Below are 22,264 nucleotides of genomic sequence, written 5' to 3' on the forward strand. Positions count from 1 at the left end.
TATTAGATGTCAAGTGGATTTAACTTTTTCTTTTTCCATCACATGTTGATTGGAAACCTCTTTATTTTACAGGAAGAGTGTAAAACTTTAATAACCGCAAACTGTACACAATACAACCGAAATCCTTAGGTCAGAGTTCAAAAAACGGTTTGAACCGTTGAACAAAGTTTCTCTTGCTATAAGGTAAACTAACGTAAATGAATGAAATAAATATTATTTACAAGTTTTGGGAAACAACTGGATTTAACGTATCCTATAGAGATCGCAGTAAATCATCTCGGTAAATACGACGTCCTTTTTCATGTACAGCTCAAAATAGATAAACGAGGAAAAAAGGAAAAATCGTAATACTCTCTTCTATTTATTAACTGAATTTCACGGAGTGCTACTTCAAACATTTTGGATGCAATAAAGCGAGGCTCCTCTAGAATCAGATAGATATAGGATGTCTGTAAGAGCTTGGCTGTTATCTTCGATATGATATGCTAGATGCAAGAGTTTACAAAAAAGTTTGACCTTACAAGTTAGAAAAACAAAAACAGATTGAAAATATGGGAAACCAATTGTTGGCATGGGAAACAAATTTTATTCCTCGAATAATGCTGAACAGTATGCAAAAGATTGGGGCGACAACTATGTCAGGGCAGCTTGATTAGTAGAGAAACAGCCGAGGAGGTTCTTAAGACCTTGACGATAATTACCGCTGAATATGAAACAGATACAAGGGTTTACAGCGCAGTATGATCGAGCCAGAAAAAAGGCAATATGCTCAGAGTATTGGAGGGCACAAGATGACATCATGGCGCTGTCTGATGAAAACAAGAATAAGAGGAGAACGATACTGAATGGCAGCCAACATACTGCAAAAACGAACACGATGGCAACGGACATCTTCAAAACACTTCTTTCTCTCTTCAAGCGCTGTTTTCTTGCGTTTACTGAAGGCTCACCTGGAATCTTCTGCGATTTAATTCTTACGGCAATGGAAAAGTAAAGTATGGCAATCAAAACCAAAGGGTTAAAGATGAATACAATGATCATTACCAGAATGTAATTTTCAATCGATGAGGACGCTCTAAATTTGTCGTTCCACTCCCGCTGACAAACCAGCCCTTCTGTATTCTCGAGAAAATTCCACACAAGTAATTGTGGGCAAGAGACTGCCATGGTAACGACCCAAATTACGAGAATGAAGAGCCTGCATCGCTTTGAACTGATCAGTGAGGGACGGAGAGGAAATACCACAGTTACAAATCGATCCACTGCTATCAGAACTAGGCTCTGAACGGACACCAACGCGGAGACATCAGTAATGAAGTACTTTAGTCTACACAACGCTTGGCCAAATGGACCGCTGAGCAGCCAGTGGCTGGCCGTGTTTAACGTTACAAAAAGTACAGGAAAACGGATAATCGAGTACAACAGATCGGATGTTGCCATGTTTACAATCAAAATGTTGATTGGTGTTCTCAGAGCTTTTTCCTTGTAGACAATAATTCCAATGAGGATATTTCCAGCCAGCGACACAACAAATAGCAGACAGTAGGCAAAGGTTTCACCAATTCTTGTCGCTGTGGGGTTGAAGCAGCTCGACATGGACTGTGTTCCATTCATGGTTGCTGTCACGTTTGCTGACATATTGCGGTGCCAGGAGATCAGTTTTGTTTTCAGCCAGCAGCTCTGCGAAGGTCACTTATATTCTACCAAAGCCGGAAAAAACATAGCTTATGAATCATATCTATCTATATAAATAAAACATGCTTAATTATTAAACATGCCTAGAAATTTAAGAAAATCAGCAGTCTACACCCGAAACTTCCTCCAACAGATAACCAGAGTGGAGTTTAATAGCTTTCGTTCGGAGTTATATTATCGAGATACTTTTCCAATTCAGAGTATGGTTGGAGAAAAAAGGACAATTTTCGAAAGTTGTTCCTATTATTGAAATTATTATTGTTACTATTGACGAAATGACGAGAAAAAGACTCCAGAAATATCCCAGAAACAGATGTTTACTGATAATGATGACGTGTTAAAACTAGCCAATCAATCAAATGACAATATTCTACACCGACATTTTTATTAAGGACTCATTTTTGATCACGTTGTCATCGAAAGTTTAATCCAGCCTGGAACTTACTTAGTAGGCTCGTTACTCAGTTGACTAGTTGGAGGTTTTCAAGTACATTTTAAGGCTTTTCACGAAGTTATAATGAAAGGGAAGGGCTCAGGACAATTTTTATGTTAAGCGGGGAGTTTTATTTTTCCACGAAGCGAATTTGTACGTCGCTGAACAGAATTTTACAGCTGCTGAAGCTGGCGAAAAAAATAGTCAAATAAAGCATCCAGCACTATGCTCGAGGAGATAAAACAGCCGAGCAGATCGTGTAAAGGATTGATACTGAAGAGTTCCTCTTCCAGCTTTCCATGTGAACGACAAGTTATTCTATGAAAAAAAGAAAAGATGAAGTAAATAGATAAATGCTTATATTGCCGATTTTCGCACTTAATGAGTGGCGATTCGCGGCTCAAAGAGAATAAGTGGGCGTTAAAGCTAACAACAATATTGTTTAATGTTCTGTACTCCGTCGATATGTCAATTAGGCATTCCTTATCTCATCAATACCATCTAAGAAATGGGTCGGAAAGTTTCAGAAAACTTAGGTGATCGTCGCCGAACAGAATTACTCAGCTGCTGAAGTCGGTGGGAGAAAGCCAGATAAAGCCTCCGCTATGTCTGAGGGAGGACAGTTGGTTCACTTGCACGTGATCACACCGTATAAATGATATTTACAGCGCCTTTATCATCAAGCTTCTCATTCAGTAAATAAGTTATCAAATTCGAGATCGTTTTTGCGCAGAAGAAAAAGAATAAATAAAACAAAGGTAGATCCAGGACATTTTGACAGGGAGATCGAAAATAACTTCAGACCTTCAGGTTACGCGCTTCCATGCTCTAGAGCATCGGACTGCGGAATCCGATGGTGTGAGGTTCGATTCCTCATGGGGACTCCGAATGTTTTCTTTGTCCCACGCTCGTGACAAGACGAAAAACATCTTTTTCTATTTCCTTACCGAGCTCAAAACTTACCGTCTCTCATATTCAAATAATGATAATGTATTGAAAGGCAATCAACACCATAGGCATATAGTAAAGTGCTTTTATATTTGCCACGACGTAGTTTAAGAATTCAGAAGTATCTCTAAAGACATTTTCCTAGTGAGGCTCACACTCTATCACTGCTGTGGGATACTGAACAAGGTTATTGGCGATAAAGAAAGGGGACTGGATGGCCATGGCGATAATCCAAGTACCCAGGATGAACAAGGAACACCGCTTTGAGTTGACGAACGGAGAATGGAAGGGATATATCACAGCACCAAATCGATCTACTGCTATTAGAATCAGGCTCTATAGCAGCGGAGACTTCCGAGAGAAAGACACCAACTTACACAGGACGGAAGCTCCAATTTGTTTTGTTTTGTTTTTGTTCTCTTTGGTCGAGGGAAAGAAACCACTGTTTTTCTCCTGTAAATATTACCCACGCAAAATAAAATTGTCTCTACATTGCAGCCGGTTTGCAAGGGGCATGGATCTTTGAATATCCGCATCATATGACTTTGTACTGCGTGTCGTTTTTATTGCATTTTATCATTCATAACGACCAGTCTTTTCACAGGCTAAGAAAATCTACGATGGAAAATTTTGGAGAATTTGTTATCTTACATGCACTAGTTTAATTTGCATCTGTCTAAAAAAACCACAAAGTTAAGGGAAACGAAATTTTGTCCGAAATAGGCTAGTAGCTGTCAGCTGTTAAAACTGATATTCCATAATCATGGCGCTATTTGCATTAAACGGCGTCTTAAATATTCTCCCAATTGGTACAAGCCGTTACCGGCGATAATTTGAAGTTATTTTGCTCGTCAATTTACTTTGCGGAGTTATCTGTGATGAACTTATTTCAAGACGATTGTTAAACGTCAAAATTCTTGATGCTTCGGAACGTAGAGATCAATAAATGTCAAGTGAATCCAGTTTTATTACCGTCGTTGTTAACAACTGGAATTTGGAAAAACTTAGAAGAATATTACAGGGATCAGTAGAAAAAATTTTTATCTAGAAACATTTATCAGAGTAAGCCTACTGAAAAAGACCTTGGTTGAAATGTGATGTTTTAAGGCAACACGATCTCCTCCCTGAATGAAGAATTATCATAACTTTTCAAATGTACCAAAATGAAGTAATTATCATTCAACATTGAGATGACCGTGAGGCCAGCCGTAGACTGGAGCTGCTAAGGTAGCGCGAGTCACAAAATGCAAAATGGCGGCGAAGAAGGCGTCAGATGAGACATAGCCACGTTTACAATTAAAAAGTTAATGGGTTTTCTCAGGGATTTCGTCTTGTAGACAACTATTGCGATAAAACTATTTCCAACCAACGAAACAACAAGTTGCAAACAGAATACCACCGTGATTCCAACCCTTCCAGCTTCTTGACTAAAGCACCTCGTTTCATTCATAGTTGCAGTAACTATTGGCGACCTTCTCAGAACTGTGAGATAGGTTTTCTCTTCAGCCAGTAGGTATCTGGAGGCTACCAATACTCTATTTAAAGAAAGCACATGTAATTATACTCATCTATCATACGTATATACGCATCTCTAACTATTGATATTCTTATATCCATATTTACGTCATTTTTTATAAATTTATCAAACAGATTCCTTGTTTCCACGCGTTTGTTTAGAAATAAATAAAAAATAACGTCAACATGTGGCATTAAACTAAATGGAGAATTAGAAAAGTTCCCTTTTTTTTTCACCTTATTTTCCATTTTTTCAGGTTTCACACTGAACCGACAAATATAGCATTTAAACTGACACGAGTTTTGATTACTTAGGTTAAATCGGCTTAATTAATCTATTCTTCTTTCGATTTTATCATATTTTTATTCTTTTTGTAATACGTCTTGATCGAAAGACTCTCATTATCGAGTAATGTTTTCAAAGCATTTACTCTGATCCTGCTTTATTTTATTTTTTCTGTTGAAAACGTTCCGGCCTAAAGCCGTTAATATAATTGAATTTGTGCCTCTATGCCTTGTCCGCAATTTTGGTCTGTATGCAAATTGTAGCCTACAACTTCTCTACAACTGAAAACAAGTGTAAACTTATGAAATGTTCATAATGAATTGACTGCAAAACATTTACTTGCTTGAGTATCAAGCAGTTGTTCAATGTTCGTAGTGGTATGAAAGATGTTTTAATCTCCTTCAGAGTAACACGATCTGAGGTAAAATCAATTTTGCAGATAATTGTGCATCGATATAAATACGGAACATATGAAGCCTAGTGTAAGGGCACATTTAAAAAGTGCTCAGTGCCGTTTCTTGAACAAGTTAAATGAAACTTTAAAAAAAACCAATGTAAAATATATCACATTTCATTTATCGCCCAAAACTGTGTAGTGGCAAAAGAGATCTCCTACCTCGTTGCATAGCTTTCTTTGCTGGACTGTTTGGTGTTAATTAGATTGAGCAACTTGAGCAAACGGGAGACACCAAGAATCTGTTCAGGAAATGTATTTCTGTCTCTGTTCTCACGAATTCAGCTCGAAGTACACGCTCTTAAATATCCTACGATAGGCATGTTCGGGCATACGGGACAACTGACCTTGGCGGAGTAAACATATTTTTAGAATGCTAACTAAAACAATCTCACAAGACATTCAAAATTAACAACAAATTACTAAAAAAACAACCAATCTTTGAGAAGATTTAGATATATGAAAATTCACATATTTGCACTGCGGTGGAAAGATGAAATTAGAAGATCCTCGCAGCTAAGAACACTACTGAAACTAGTAGTTGTAAGTAGGACCTGAAAAAAAAAAAAAAATTTCAGGCCCGTACAGGATTTGAACCCATGACCTCTGCGGTAGAGCGCTGCACCGGTATCGCAGAGGTCATGGGTTCAAATCCTGTACGAGCCTGAAATTTTTTTCAGGTCCTACTTACAACTACTAGTTTCAGTAGTGTTCTTAGCTGCGAGGATCTTCTAATTTCAATCTTTGAGAACTAAAACGTAAACAAAACTCCCCGTCGAAGACTTATAGCTTGGTCAAGGGCAAACCAAAACACGACTAGCGATGACGATTATCGTGGGAGAATTAAGCCCTCCTACAACGGTCAGGACAAATCACTCAAAAGGCAAAGATAAGTGTGTGGTCTTGCAGCACATGACAAACCAAGGCTCACAAGACTGGCATAAAGATTTCGAGATAAACTAATTAACAGGCATAACTGAACAATCCCCAACCACTCCTAATTTTAGTTGTTTCCAAACACTCCTCATTTTAGCTGTTCCCAAACACTCCTAATTTGGTTGTTCCAAAACACTCCTAATTTTAGTTACTCATAACATCTTGTGACAATATCTCAATGGGGAGGTAGTTCTGGCGGTTGACGATTGTTTCATTTTTGCGGTTTTGACGGTTAGGGGTTTAATTTTAAGGCTTTTGACGGTTCAATTTTAGGGTCTGAACGGTCGACGGTTATTAAGAAGGTATCCTATCAGTTTACATCAATTCTGAACTTTTTATTTTTTAATGGGAGTCAAATTTTATTAAGACCTATACAATAATTCAAAATGAACAAGTTTGGTCCGAGTGCCATGTACTAAACTACTTACTCACTTTGCTCTAGGCGTACACAGGAATAATGGCCCTGGGTCCTTGAAGAAGATCCCTTGACAAATAAATGGTGGCTACTTGCCAAGTAATATAGCCCAACGCGAGGGCTGATGTGAATGTAAATCTGATATTGAATGAATTTTGACAGCTGGTCTTAGAATCCTCACTTATGAGAAAAAAAGTTGTTTTAAAATAGAGAAATTAAGCGTGTCGTTAACGGCAAATAATATTGCTAACAGTAACTATTGAACATTTAGCTGTCTGCTTAATCTGTTTACACTTGGAAATGAAAAGGAAAAAAAAAAAACTCACACCAGCCATTTTTTCCAATTTTATTAAAAATATTTTGGGGGATTATAGAAAACATGGGTCAAATGAGCACCCTTTTTTTCCCATCCCCGTTGCCTTAAACGACCGCATGTACTCATAAATCTTCCCCTGCTGACTTGAACCTCGTGTGTTAACTTGAACCAAAACCGATTTCCCCTGGATTTCCATCAAACATTTACAGAAATTTTATCCCCGGTAACTCGAACCCTCGATAACTCGAGCCTCCCGCTAACTCGGAGTAATTTTCAGTAATTTTGAGTTCCGTTTTCATTCGACTTCTCTGTAATTGAATTGGATTAGAATTTATACTGTATAAGACGAAAAACAGTAAACATCGTTTTTCCCTCATTCCCTAGCCCTTGTTTTCAATTCCCGTTAACTCGAACTCCCGGTAACTCAGTGGAACCTTCTTCAATTCTCCTTAAAGGTTCAAGTTATCGGGAGTCGATTGCATTTATTTTTCGCATTGGGTTTCATTTCGATCTAATTTTTGCTCATTTCCTCTCTAACTGATCGGAAACTCTTTATTTACAGGTGGTAAGGGAATAAACACTGTAGAACCGAAAACAAGCAGCAGAGTTCAAACAATGGTTTGAACCAATGAACTAAGTTTGACTTGCCATGACGTAAATTGATAATAGGATTTCATTAAGTTAGTTCTCAAAGCCGACATTTCGATTCATGATTATTTCCAAGTTTCGTGAAATAGTTGGACCTAATCGGTCTGAGGGAAATCCGGTTTATCTCAGTGACGTAATCTTTCATTCTGCACGGTTCAGTTGAAAATAAACAGACCCCCCCCCCCCCAAAAAAAATAAAAATAAAAAAAAAAAGTGTAATAACTAGTTGCGATCGTAAAACAACTACCAACTGAAAAAATAGAAAAAACAGAAAAACCATGGAAATAGCTTCCATTTGTTAACTTATTTCATCGAGGTGCTGGTAAGAATAGCGATGATCCAAGTGAAAAGAATGAGGAACTGACACAGCTTTGAACTGATCAGTTAGGGACGGAGGGAAAAATATACAGCTCCAAATCGATTGAATGCTATTAAAACTAGGTTTTGAATAGACACGCTAAAGCAGATATCTCCCAAGAAGACAGTCAGCTTACACGACGCATCTCCAAGAGGACCGCTGATCAACCAGGAGCCGAGCGTTTGTGTTGTCTGTTGTAAAAAAGGAAAAACAGAAGATCGGATATGGCCATATTTACCAAGAAAAAGTTGATAGGCTTTCTCATGGATCTAGTTTTGTGGACAATTGTTGCGATGAAAAAACTTCCAGACACTGAGAAAACAAGTAACAGGCCGCAAAAAAAGGTTTTACCAATCCTCTTTACTACTGGATTCAAGCAGTTCAGTGTTACTGGTGTTCCATTCACCGTCGCACTAACGTTTGCCGACATTCTTGGAACTGTAGGATCAGTGTCGTCTTCAGCAAGATGCTCTCTAACTCTAGAAGCCAACTATTCTTTTATAACGAAAAAATAGAACAAAATTTATACTTCATTTGTACTTTAACTATTCGATGCAAAATTCGATCTTTTGTACTTCAACAACAATTTTTACAATTGTAACCAAAATTGGAGACAGAGAAAAACAGGTTCCCTAATTTAGATGCAAAGATATCTTACAGATGCTTATATCTATTTTGTTTGATTTTCAATCTGCGATAATCCTCCTACCTTATACACCCCAAAATAATAATTCGCACCAAAACATCAATTAAAACCCGACAGATGGCCAGCTGTTATTCAGAATAGGTTAGGCATGTAATAGTTTTTTAATCAAATCGTTTCGCTCATTTTATGCTAAGTAGCTAGTTCTGCGATGTATTTGCTTTTTCGAAACAGCCTTTCATAAGTGTTTCATGTAATGCTCTCTGAATTTTTTTCGTATTTCATCACAATTCTATTCTGTGAGACTTTTGTTTCATACAGAAAGGCATTCCGCGTTTTGGGATACTCCGCTATTTCACTTCTTAAGACGGGTTTTGGGATATTCCGCCATTCAACTATTCCGCCGTTCTACCGTTCACGGTTCCTGCGTTCTATCATTCCATGGAATAGGGTCACCCTGTAATTTAGCGGCTCTTTTGGGCATATGTCGCTCATTGAAACGGTAAAATGTTCTCTTTCCAAAGTTTCCATGATATGCAGATCACACCTATTGATATATTTTTAAGCGGAAAATATGAGACTCACGAGAGTCAGACAGCTTTGCTACCCTCTACACCGTTTCCATTATGAGCCCAAGCAACTTCGACATGCGCAGTAAAATTTGCAGATGCTTTTTAGGCTCTCTCCCCGTTATGAGGCTCACAGGAGTCAGACAAGTTCTGAGCCTGCACTTTGCTTACGGTCATATATACTTTTAGTTACAGTCCTCATCATTAGGTCGCCCTCTTCTTCTCCAGGGTTTGTCCCTCTCAGAAGAACGTCAAAAGTTCGTTTTTAATGAGAATTTTTTTAAATTCGGTTGGCCTCCTAATGGACTCTGTCAAATTTACTCTAAATGTAAAAAAATATGACTAAAGGTTTTTAAAGTTAACTCAGTACTCGTTAGAATTCAGGAAGAGAGGCAATTTTTGATCCATTAGGGGTTTTTTCCCCCAAAACTCTAATTTTCCATAAAAAGGAATGACCGTGATGACAAATAATCTGAAGCTGAAGCAGAAGCAGAACCAGTTCCCATTGCTTTCTTGATAATATTTATTTGTAATATTAGATGTCACGTAGATTTTACTTTTTCTTTTTCCATCACATATTGATTGGAAACCTCTTTATTTTACACGAAGAGTGTAAAACTTTAATAACCGCAAACTGTGCACAAAAGAACCGAAATCCTTAAGTCAGAGTTCAAAAAACGGTTTGAACCGTTGAACAAAGTTTCTCTTGCTATAAGGTAAACTAAAGTAAATGAATTAAATAAATATTATTTACAAGTTTTGGGAAACAACTGGATTTAACGTATCCTATAGAGATCGCAGTAAATCATCTCGGTAAATACGTTGTCCTTTTTCATGCACAGCTGAAAATAGATAAACGAGGAAAAAAAGGAAAAATCGTAATACTCTCTTCTATTTATTAACTGAATTTCACTTAGTGCTACTTCAAACATTCTAGATGCAATAAAGCGAGGCTCCTCTAGAATCAGATAGATATAGGATTTCCGTAAGAGCTTGGCTGTTATCCTCGATATGATATGCTAGATGCAAGTGTTTACAAATTAAAAAGTTTGACCTTACAAGTTAGGAAAACAAAAACAGATTGAAAATATGGGAAACCAATTGTTGGCATGGGAAACAAATTTTATTCCTCGAATAATGCTGAACAGTATGCAAAAGATTGGGGCGACAACTATGTCAGGGCAACTTGATTAGTAGAGAAACAGCCGAGGAGGTTCTTGAGACCTTGACGATAATTACTGCTGAATATGAAACAGACACAAGGGTTTACAGCGCAGTATGATCGAGCCAGAAAAATGGCAATATGCGCAGAGTATTGGAAGGCACAAGATGGCATCATGGCGCTGTCTGATGAAAACAATAGTAAGAAGATAACGATACTGAATGGCAGCCAACATACTGCAAAAACGAACACGATGGCAACGGACATCTTCAGAGCATTTCTTTCTCTCTTCAAGCGCTGTTTTCTTGCGTTTACTGAAGGCTCACCTGGAATCTTCTGCGATTTAATTCTTACGGCAATGGAAAAGTAAAGTATGGCAATCGAAACCAAAGGGACATAGATGAATACATTGATCGCTACCAGAGTGTAATTTTTAATCGATGAGGACGCTCTAAATTTGTCGATGAACTCCCGCTGACAAACCAGCCCGCTTTCTGTATTCTCGACAACTTTCCACACAAGGAAGTGTGGGCAACAGACTGCCACGGCGACGACCCAAATTACGAGAATGAAGAGCCTGCATCGCTTTGAACTGATCAGTGAGGGACGGAGAGGAAATACCGCAGCTACAAATCGATCCACTGCTATTAGAACTAGGCTCTGAATGGACACAGTAATGGAGGCATGATACGCGAAGTACTTTAGTCTACACAACGCTTGGCCAAGTGGACCGCTGGGCAGCCAGTGGCTGGCCGTGTTTAACTTTACAAAAAGTGCAGGAAAATGGATAATCGAAAACAACAGATCGGAGATTGCCATGTTTACACTGTAAAATGAAAAAATTGACCCCAAAAGCCAAATTGGCCCCAATTTCTCGAGGGCCAGTTTGGCCCATCAAGGTTCGTTTTGGACTATTTGAGCCAAAACGGGCGTGACAAGTACCATTTCGACCCCTCCAAAATCTGAATTGGCCCCTATGAATTCTACTTTGGAACTTTTTCTCAATTTGGCCCTTCCAAGAGCCAAGTAGGATTGACCAATTTGGCCCCAACGAGGTGCAATTTTTGAAAAAAAAAGAAAATATGAAAATAATTTTCGTTTTTCGACCATATTTCGTTCCCTATACTATTCCTTATAAAGTGTTCAAATTTTCAACGGTTCCTCTCGTAACTGAACACCGAGTCACACAACGAATTAATCGTTGGCTTTTTCTCGAGACGTGAGCGTGAGCTGGCTGTGATGGCATTAGTCGAACCTAGACCACGTGCGTCGGAAACAATAATGAATTATAGCAGCGAATTCGTCACTGAAGAGGCTGTTTCTTGGCTACAGTCGCATGGAATGAGACTTAAGAAAGGAAAGGTAGGCAAAAGAAATTTCTTAACAACGTATTTTACTGCAACTTTACATTCACAAACTTGACCGCTCCATTGATCTTTGTTCGTATCTTATCTTGCAGAAAAAGACGGTTGCGGTGGCCAAGATCTCCTTGCGATCGCCCAAGATGCAGACGTACCAAGGCACTACATCCCTATTATAAAAGAGCGTCTAAAGCTCAAGAAATTGATTGCAATGAACGCTGAACCTAGAGATGACACGAGTTCTTCGTCGGTACGATAATTAATTTTCCCACCAGAGAATTTGACGCATGAATGGTTCGCCTCTTCTCTCGAGTCTTGTTGAGTCTCAGCGGTTTCGCAACTAAAGTCACGTGATCAAATTTTGGCGCCGAGAGATAGAGACGGTTACAGTTCGAATACTGCATTTGCACAAGATGGATATAACTTATTTCAAGATTCTCTGATTTTAGGATCTCTCACTCTGAATTCTTAATATTTTTCTTGAAAAGATGAACTGATATTTTTATGTCTATGTCTTTGTTTGCATCCACTTAAGCTGATTTTTTGGCTATCACTCTTTCAGCGTGCAGAATCAAGTCCTTCGAGTAAGACGGTTCAAACGTCGATTGATGATTCAGAAAACATCAGCGATTATGAAAATTTAGAGGTGACATTGGCACCGAAAGAAATGGGTAAATCAATATTATAAATCGCTCAAGGATCTCTGTTTTATGGACGAGGCGACAGAACTGAGCACTGTCTAAGTAAGTTCTTGTATATTAAACTTAGCAGGATGGTGAAGAGTACATTATCGACTACTTTCTTTCGATTATATCCTAAAGGAAAACACACAAGGTGCCAGTTGGTCAGTTAAAGATGACAAATCTCGGGGATTGCACCTACAAAAATGGCGAGATTAGCTTTATTTTTATTGAAATATATTAGATATGTATTTACTTGCACCATACATAAAACAAAGTAAACCCAATTTTTAAATCTGGTAAATTAAAAAATTAGTGAATTGATAGGATGTTATCAGACAGTTTAATTTTTTTGAAAACAAATATTTACCTACAGGTTCCTCCTGAATGGCTTTCGAAATTCCAACTACCATCGAGGGTAAGAAACTTTTCTTTGTTTTGTTTTTTAAGTCTACAAGCAATCCTTATTTATTCATGAATACTGAACTAAAACTGAAGTGCATAGATGTATGATTTCTTTTCTTGATAAGTACATATACAGTTTGGTGAAAATACATCATTGATGATCACCATTATTGTGTTTTTACTTCTTATGCACAGTTTGCTTACAAATATTTTGCAACTTTGTAGTTGCAAAAATTTACTGTTCTCCGACAACAAATTAATTTGCTCATTTGTTTGTTTTTTTGTACAGTTCTCTGCCTCAGTAGAGTTGGATAGCCAGAAGGGATATCTCATCAGCAGTACTCTGAGCAACAGTGGATTGCAAAAAAAAATTATTGCAGAGTATCCTTGTATGGTTAGCAGGATACTAGACTAAGTTGACTTGGAAACTGAATGGATTGGTATGGTCTAAAAATCTATTGCTTCACCTCTTCTGCTTGCAGTGAAGAGAGACAATTTTGTGGTGCTGAATCTCTTGCCTTAAAATAAAAAGTTGCAAAATAATCACTCTCACCTTTTAAGTTCATGACCTTTGTTCTTGTGTGTTTGTCATCACATGCATTTAATGAAGTTGTGACCATTTTGGAGGTACAAGTCCAAAAAACTGCTACTTTGGTACTAAGATGAACAGCTAAAATTTCTGAGCCCATTTGCCAATGAAGTCCAGATACAAAGGTTCAAGTACTTTGGGGTTGTATTAATTTTGCCTTTTTGTTTAGTTTTTTTGATTTTGCAATTTTTTAAAATATTCCTGTTGTCAAACCATTAGATAAATATTGGACATAGAATAGCTGATTTTTTTCAGATATTTTGGGAGTCATACATTAGTTTTTCAAGTCTTGAATGGGAGACAAATTACACACATTGAGCTAAACTTCCACTTCCATTTCTGGTGTTTTAGCTTATAGTTTTAGAAAAACAATATGTATACATAAATATATGTAAATGTGGGGGTAGAGTCTACCTTGGCATAAAGTGCTCAATGCTGTGGTAGTAGAGCTAAGTATACATAAGTTAAAGAATTAAACACGGAGCGAGCCTATAAATTGAGGCTGAGCGGCTCAGCCCGTCAATCACAAATTGGAATACTCTGCTTTGATTGGCTTATTCACCCAGGCGTGTAGTACTCCCGCGTAATTCGCACGAAGTAATTTTTCAGGCGACTGCACAAGGGAAGGTTTTTCGCTTGTTTACTTCTCAGCTCTGTGAAAAGGTAAGCGAAAACAACAAGAATGGCATCTACAGAAGAAGAATTTAGACAGGTATCGTACTTCATATACATGCATTTTAACACCTTTTTTGTTGTTTCACTTGTGAAAGCATATCGATTGTTTTGGAGTTTGTTACTCAATGTAAATGCCGTGTTTTAGGTTGTACTTCTAATGCTAGTGAGTGAAATGGAATTTCTGCGTTCTTTTGTGGCCTTCAGCGGCGGGGAGGTTGTATCTGAAACCAAACCCAGCCGAAGGAAAAGAGCAAAAATAACACAAGATAGCAATGTCCGTGAAGAGGAAGATGCTGATAAATTTATAAATATAGCTTGATTTACATGTCGCGTAATTTCAGCCGAGCTTGACAGAAATGTAATTCTTTGTAGATGCCCACGTTCAAACTACAATCAATCGTGAAAATTATTCTTTGTAGATGCCCACCTTCAAACTACAATCAATCGTGAAAATTATCAATGAATGTGTATTTGCATTATTTCAGTGCATGTTTATAGCGAAATTTGCTTGAATAAAGCTTGAATTGTATTCAACACAACTCGAACACAGGGTAAATATTTGTAGTTCGCTTTCTGTGAGTGTATATAAGCTTCCCTTAGTGTAGAGGTGCATTTTATCGCGAGCAAAGATTTTTAGTATTCTGCTGGGTCTTGATGTAGCTGTCCTGGAACGATTCTGGGGGCGAGCTTGCGTTTGTCTCCTCTTCGATTACTGACTGCATACTATCAAAGTCCACAAAGTGTGCAGTTTCTAAACCATTTGCCTCGGTTTTGGCATTATGTACAAGCCAGTTGTCTACTAAAATTTCCATAAAACGAGCGTTTGCTGCAGGTACGAGTTTGTTATCCAAATGCAGCTCTTTTTCTTGTTCTGAATAGCACAGTTTGGAGGTGCATTTGCACTATGGCGGCTTAGCATGGTCGCAAAACGTATACATACGAACACACAACTTCTGTTTGTTTTGTTGTTTTACTTTCCCGCCGCCAAAACTCAAAGTACAAGCCTCACTATCGTACAGAACCTACAGGCATGCTCAAGTTATAGAAATAGATGATCTTCATGATTGCAGTCCCATTTTCTCAACGGAGGACATGCGTTCATCGATCTTGAGCGCCCGCGAAATTTGAATTTTCTCCGAACGGGAAGGAAGTTTTCGCTCGTTTCTTGAGTTTTTTGTCTAAGAACGACATTTAAGACACTCTTGAAAAGGTAAGCAAATGGTGGGGGTTTTAAATAAATAATTTAAAGTATCATTTCTTGAAAGCAGACAACAAGAGATTTAGCAGAAGATTTATAACGATAGTGACCGTTGCAGAAAGCCGCCATTATCGGTGCGAAGGAAGCCAACAAAGTGCAAACCGCTGACCTTTTATAGGCTCGCTCCGTGTTTAAAGAGGACACATCAATTCTCTGTGACTCAAAATTTCGCACCTAAGCGCTTGTCAGACAGAACTTTTCTGTCTGACAAGCACTTAGGCACAAAACTCAGTCACAGAGAATTGATACATCCTCTTTAATTCTTTAACTTAAGTGTGTATATATATATATATATATTCTTTTTTTCTGGCTACAGGCACTTTTTGCACTTTGGCTTGATTTTAATGTGGTTGTAAAACTTGTTTTTATTGCATAGAGTAGCTGATGTTGATTCAGCAATCAGAGATTATGTCCAGCACAAATTTTAATTGTTGGAGATATTCAGTACATCAATCACCTGAATATAGTAACAGAGGGAAGTGTAATTTGTCACTTCTCATAAGAAAAGATTCTTGATGCTCTCATTGGGTTACTTGGCTTATTTATATTTTCTTACAATTGGTCAAAGGCAATTTTGACTTTTTTTAGAGCAAGCATTGCTTGAAATTGGGCACAGGCAGACTCTTGTCACTGTTTCCTCTATTTTCAATGACTTGGCAAATGCCTGTGGTAGTACTTGCTGATAGTTTATATTTTGATAATATCTAAAGTAGCAATATGAGTGCATGTATTCTCACATCCACTGGAAGAATACTCTTTGCTGCTCTAAGGCTCTTTGTTTTTCATATGCACAAATCAAACAAGATCTATATTCTTGTGCAGGAACTGGACCATTTGTTGCCTCTGTCTTATTTTGATAATTTTCTGTACTTTAAATCAGTCTTAATTATAAGCTGCTTTACATTACCACATTTGCTAAGTCATTGAAAAGGGAAGCTTTACTTACAAGTGTCTCTTGGGTGTAATTTCTTGCAATGCTTGCACTGTTAAGAAGTATACTGATTTAGGGAAGAGATCTATTTTAGAAAATGGTTGAATTAATGTTAAATATTGTTATGTTTTTGGGGGTTTAGAAGAGTGTACACGCAAACAAGATGGCGAGTCAACAGCAAGATTATATTGTTAAGAGCACATGGTAACATTACCGCTGCATACTACGCGGGCTCACAACAACGGACAGTCAATACCAAACATCTCCATACTATAACACCTCCCCCTGGAGATTTGTTAAGAATAGCTCTCTCATAAGAAAAATAAACAAATACTTAGTACTAACAAGTCTCCATTTCAGTGTCCCTAGAATTAAGTATTCTGTGAGTTCATTAGCTAACTAACTATCAGTCAGTAACAACAACAACTGTTCATTAATAATGTTCAGTTCACATCTCCTCAATCAATCTCTGGGGATGTCTGTGAGAGCGGGATGATCGACGCAGCATAGGACTTGTGGAGGCAGGAGTTGTCTCCGATTGAGCTGAGTTATCAGGTGGATGTGAACTGGTTTCAGGTGTGCTAACCGGTTTGGGTTCTGGAACAATTGGGGTTGCCGTCTCCAAAGATGGTACACCAGATTCAGCTGTTGTAGAGTGGGAGTTGTTCTGCAAGACGTCATCCACATGTCGCCTCCAAACTCGCCCATCATCAAGGTGAACTTGGCAAGAGTGTGAAGAGGGGCGTTGTACGACGGTTCCAGGCTGCCACTTTTGCCCTGACGAGTGGTCGCGTGCAAGGACTGTGTCGCCAACAGCAATTTCTCGGAATTTAGCATGCTTGTCATAGTGCATCTTCATCCTTACTTGCTGGTGGGAAACATGAGTGGCGAGGTCCGGTCTCACTAGAGAGAGACGTGTGCGCAATTCTCTTTGTAGAAACAGTGTGGCTGGGGACGAGCCAGTTGTGGCATGCTGGGTGCTTCTGTAAGACAAAAGGAAGTTCTGAATTCTCTGCTGCAGTGTGCAGGATGGATCAGATGATGAGGATTCTAGAGAGCGCTTGAAGGTTTGCACAAACCGCTCAGCTAGACCATTTGAAGATGGATGATACGGGGAAACCAATATCTTCTGGATGCCATTTTGTCTCAAGAATTCCTCGTACTCAGCAGACTGAAAAGGTGGGCCGTTGTCACTAACGATTTGCTTTGGAAGGCCGTATCTTGCAAAAATGTTGCGCATCGCATTGGCTGTTGCTTCAGCGGTGGTGGTTTTCATGGGACCAATCACTTCTGGCCACTTTGAGTGAGCATCAACCATAATGAGATAGTGGTTGGACTGGTGGGTGGCAAAGTCTACATGGATGCGCTGCCAAGGAGCTGTAGGCCACGACCAAGGAGAAAGTGGTGCTGCTTGCGGCGCCCTTCTGGTTTGGAAACACTGCTTGCACCTACGTGCTCTCTCCTCGATGTCGCTGTCTATCCCAGGCCACCATACATGACTGCGGGCAGCTGCCTTCATGCGTGCGACTCCTGGGTGCGCCTTGTGTAGCTCACTTAAAATCTGCTCCTGCAAGGAGGGAGGTATGACGGTTCGCAGGCCCCATAACAGACAGCCTTGCTCGACAGATAGCTCATCCTTGCGGAGGAAGAATGGCTTGAGCTCAGGAGTGGAGTTTATTTTGAAAAAGGCAGGCCAACCATTTTGGGTCATCGCGAGAGCCTTAGCTAGGACTGGATTTCTAGCAGTTTGGCCTGCAATTTCTAAGACAGAAACAGGGTGTTTACGTAATTGCACTGCCGAGACCTGGAAGATTTTGTCCTCGACACTGGCATCCTTCCTGTACTGCAGGGGTAGTCTGGACAGGGCATCGGAGCTGGCTACTGCAGCAGAAGGCTTGAATTCAATTTCGTACTGGTACGACGAGAGGAGCAGGGACCAACGCTGAAGACGCGCTGCTGCCAAGACAGGTGTGGCAGAGTCTGGTGCAAAGATCTTTAGCAAAGGTTTGTGATCAGTTCGAAGTGTGAACTTGCGCCCAAATAGGTACATGTAGTACTTGGTCACGCCAAAAATGATGGCAAGGCCCTTCTTCTCTATTTGACTGTAATTCTTCTCAGATGAATTTAAGGACCTTGAGGCATATGCGATTGGTCTCTCGTCTCCGTTGGGGAAACGGTGAAGTATGACAGCCCCTATACCATATTGGCTTGCGTCGCTTTCAAGAATCACAGGGAGACTAGGATTGTAATGCACCAGCACATGGGAGGAAGAGAGAGATTCTTTTGCATTGCTGAAGGCCTCCTCGCATTGGGGGGACCACCGGAACTCTTGATCTTTCTGAAGGAGCTGATTAAGTGGCTGAAGAATTGAGCTCAGATTGCGGATGAACTTCCCGTGGTAGTTTATCATTCCCAGGAAGGCTCTTAATTGGGTGCAGTTTTCAGGGCGTGGTGCTTTCTTTATGGCTTCAACTTTATCCTCCGTTGGGGAAATTCCTTCAGCAGAAATGACGCAGCCCATATAGGTTACTGACTGCTGCATGAACTTGCACTTGTTGAGCTGAAGTCGCAAGCCGTAACTGTCTAAGCGACTGAGAACAGTGTTCAGATTCTGGATATGCTGCTCATCATCCTTGCCCGTGATCAGAATGTCATCTTGAATGGCTGCGACATGCTCAAGACCTTGAAGAATGATGTCCATGGTCCGCTGAAAAATTGCTGGGGATGAGGCAATACCAAACGGTAGCCTTTTGTACCGATATAGACCACGATGTGTGTTGATGGTTACGAACTGCTGACTGTCAAGATCCAATGGGAGTTGCTGATAAGCATTCTTTAAATCAAGCTTGGTGAATCGTTTTCCGCCTCGCAAATTGACAAATACATCCTCAGGCAGGGGAATTGGATACTGAGGGACATTGAGTTGGGGGTTGACCGTAACAGCATAGTCTCCACATGACCGTGTGGTGCCATCCGCCTTGGGAACATGAACCATGGGTGTTGCCCATTCACTGAATTCGACCTTTTCCACAATACCTTCGGATTCGAGTCGGTGGTACTCTGCATCTACTGCTTCCTGGAGAGCGTAAGGTACTGGGCGGGCCTTGCAGAACTTTGGCTGGGCATCCGGCTTCATCTCCAATTTAGCTGTGATTCCCTGAATGGTACCAAGGCCAGGCTTGAAGACATTAGAGTGACACTGGACTGTGTTGTGCAATTGTGACTTGACCTCTGGTGTGAGGCCTGGGTCTGAGACATGGATGCTACATATTTTCTTCCAATCCAGGTTGACACGAGAGAGCCAATTTCTTCCAAAGAGTGATGGTCCAGAGCCTTTAACTACAAGGAGTGGCACAGTGACACGCTGACTTTGATACTTGAGTTGCACTAAGAACTGACCAGAGACTTGGACTGGGTCCCCTGTGTAGGTGTGCAGGCGTGTTTCAGAGGGTTTGAGTTTGGTCTCCTTGAAATGCCTGTTGTAAGTCTCCTGGGAGATAATCGAAACTCCAGCGCCGGTGTCCAATTCCATTAAGATTTGGGTTCCGTTCAATTCAACGGGTACGTCTATGCCATGGTTCTGTGCATTGATGCTGAAGATCGAGAGAGGAAATGGATTTGAAGTGGGGTCGAGTTGTGACGCTTCTGGCTCTTCAACCGTGTGGATCTTCTGAGATTTAGACTTGCATGCGTCTGTGATATGACCCGATCGCCCACAGGAATGGCAGGTATAGTTCCTGTATTTGCACTGGGAACGTGCGTGGCCTGTTTTGCCGCAACTAAGACATTCAGAAGTGCTGTTGTTTTGATTCTGGTTAAGTGGCTTTTTGCCTCGGCCCTCGCACGGAGGCCTGCGTGTTCTACGCGGACGATATGTCTGACGGCCAACAGAATCGAGCTTGTTTACCGGAGTGGCGTCTTTTCGAGAGAATGCAGCGACATCTGTCTCGGCAGCCTCAGCGCCGAGCGCCTTTTTGAGAGCTTCGTCAAAGTTGTGTTCTTCGGTTAACAGCTTTTTCTGTATTTCCTTGTTGCGAAGTCCACAGACCAAGCGATCACCTAGAGCTTCATTTAGATGTGCGCCGAAGTTGCAGGTAGAAGCGAGGTGTTTGAGCTTAGCGGTGAAAGTGGAAACGCTTTCTCCTTCGAGTTGAATGCAGTTGTGAAACCGGTATCGTTCTGCGATAAGAAGTTTCTTCGGAGCAAAGTGGTCCTTGAGAATGGTTGCGAGATCATCGTAAGTTTTCTCGGAAGGAGGTTCTGGTGAGCACAGGTCCGAAAGGACGTCGTAAGCTTTGGAACCGATGACAGAGATCAGGGTTGCTCTGCGTTTGAATCGTTCGCCTGTATCCGCTGGAACGCCGTTCGCGATAAAATATTGCTCCAAACGCTCCAAATAACGATTGATATTGGTGGAGGTTGGATCGAACTCTTCTATTTTGCCTAAGTTTGGCATGATCCCGTCCTCGTCGCCAGATATGTTATGTTTTTGGGGGTTTAGAAGAGTGTACACGCAAACAAGATGGCGAGTCAACAGCAAGATTATATTGTTAAGAGCACATGGTAACATTACCGCTGCATACTACGCGGGCTCACAACAACGGACAGTCAATACCAAACATCTCCATACTATAACAAATATGTATGTATGTTATATTCTTTCACATGATGTTTCAAAGTTTGTCTGTTTTATACCACAATTAAGATTCTTAATAACTGTAAAATCAGGTAGCATAAAAGGTTTTTACAGAAACAATATCTAGAAGCTAATAAATGAGTGTTTGAAAGATAAAGTATGTGGTGTATTTTCATTATTTGAATGTAAGGGGGAAAATCAGCATGGAGAGGAAAGAGCCCTCTACTTCTGAAGTGGCCCACAATGGAGCTGAATTGGCTCTTTTTAAAGGGGCCATTTGTGAGAGGGCTGAAATTTCGGGGGCTGTTTTGGCCCCTATAAATTTCAAAGTGGCCCCTGTATTTTTCAAATTCACCCTTCACATGGTCCAATTTGGCCCCTACAACGGGGTCAATTCAGCCCCAAAATTGGTGCCAAAAACAGCCCCATTTCAATGGGGCTGAATTGACCCTAAGCAAGTGCCAAACTGGACTCACTCGTTTTGGCCCCATTTTTGGGGCCAAATCAGCTCTTTTAATTTTACAGTGTACAATCAAAATGTTGATTGGTGTTCTCAGAGCTTTTTCCTTGTAGACAATAATTCCAATGAGGATATTTCCAGCCAGCGACACAACAAATAGCAGACAGTAGGCAAAGGTTTCACCAATTCTTGTCGCTGTGGGGTTGAAGCAGCTTAGGGTTAGACTGTGTTTCATTCATCGTTGCTGTCACGTTTGCTGACATATTGCGGTGCCAGGAGATCAGTTTTGTTTTCAGCCAGCAGCTCTGCGAAGGCTACTAATATTCTACCTAAGCCGGAAAAAACATAGCTTAAGAGTCATATTTATTTATATCAATGAAACATGCTTAATTATTAAACATGCCTAGAAATTTGAGAAAAGCGGCAGTCTACACCCGAAACTTCCTCCAACAGATAACCAGAGTCGGAGTTTAATAACTTTCGTTCGGAGTTATATTATCGATATACTTTTCCAATTCAGAGTATGGTTGTTCCTATTATTGTTACTATTGACGAAATGACGAGAAAAAGACTCCAGAAATATGCAGCAACAGATGTTTACTGATGTTAATCACGTATTAAAAGAAGCCAAATAATCGAATGACAATGTTCTACTCCTACATTTTTATTAAGGATTCATTTTTAGTCACGTTGTCATCGAAGGTTTAATCCAGCCTGGAACTTACTCAGTAGGCTCGTTACTCAGTTGATTGGTTGGAGGTTTTTCGAGTACATTTTACGGCTTTTCACGAAGTTATAATGAAAGGGAAGGGCTCAGGACAATTTTTATGTTAAGTGGGGAGTTTTCTTTTGCCACGAAGAGAATTTGTACGTCGCTGAACAGAATTTTAC

At 40.0% G+C, this 22,264-nt stretch overlaps 2 protein-coding genes and 1 long non-coding RNA gene across 3 annotated transcripts; 1 reads left to right on the forward strand and 2 right to left on the reverse strand.

Moving 5' to 3' along the window:
* Window positions 1–568: 568 nt before the first annotated feature.
* Window positions 569–2,475, reverse strand: LOC149040643 (QRFP-like peptide receptor). Its single transcript, XM_089182584.1, has one exon. The coding sequence runs from the start codon at window positions 1,636–1,638 to the stop codon at window positions 634–636; it is 1,005 nt and encodes a 334-aa protein (XP_089038710.1). The 5' UTR covers window positions 1,639–2,475; the 3' UTR covers window positions 569–633.
* A 7,825-nt stretch (window positions 2,476–10,300) lies between these two features.
* On the reverse strand, window positions 10,301–21,608 carry LOC149040644 (uncharacterized). Its single transcript, XM_089183108.1, has 3 exons — window positions 21,456–21,608; window positions 16,730–20,859; window positions 10,301–11,204 (listed from the first exon to the last, which is right to left on the reverse strand). The coding sequence occupies exons 1-3, from the start codon at window positions 21,606–21,608 to the stop codon at window positions 10,388–10,390; spliced, it is 5,100 nt and encodes a 1,699-aa protein (XP_089039234.1). The 3' UTR covers window positions 10,301–10,387.
* LOC149040645 (uncharacterized) lies at window positions 11,473–12,441 on the forward strand. Its single transcript, XR_016179784.1, has 3 exons — window positions 11,473–11,740; window positions 11,838–11,989; window positions 12,302–12,441. It is a non-coding gene; the product is annotated as an uncharacterized LOC149040645 (long non-coding RNA).
* Window positions 21,609–22,264: the final 656 nt, after the last annotated feature.

Source organism: Pocillopora damicornis, chromosome 9 (assembly GCF_964200805.1).
Source record: "Pocillopora damicornis chromosome 9, jaPocDami1.2, whole genome shotgun sequence".
NCBI lineage: Eukaryota > Metazoa > Cnidaria > Anthozoa > Scleractinia > Pocilloporidae > Pocillopora > Pocillopora damicornis.

Bases quoted from the DNA above. Each gene is read 5' to 3' on its own strand.
- LOC149040643 (XM_089182584.1), bottom strand. From the start codon at position 1,638: ATGTCAGCAAACGTGACAGCAACCATGAATGGAACACAGTCCATGTCG.
- LOC149040644 (XM_089183108.1), bottom strand. From the start codon at position 21,608: ATGAAACACAGTCTAACCCTAAGCTGCTTCAACCCCACAGCGACAAGA. The intron at 20,860-21,455 runs AACATTTTGATT...GAGCCCGCGTAG, and splicing joins AAGCTCTGAGAACACCAATC to TATGCAGCGGTAATGTTACC. The intron at 11,205-16,729 runs GTGAACTGAACA...TTCATTTTACAG, and splicing joins CAGAGATTGATTGAGGAGAT to TGTAAACATGGCAATCTCCG.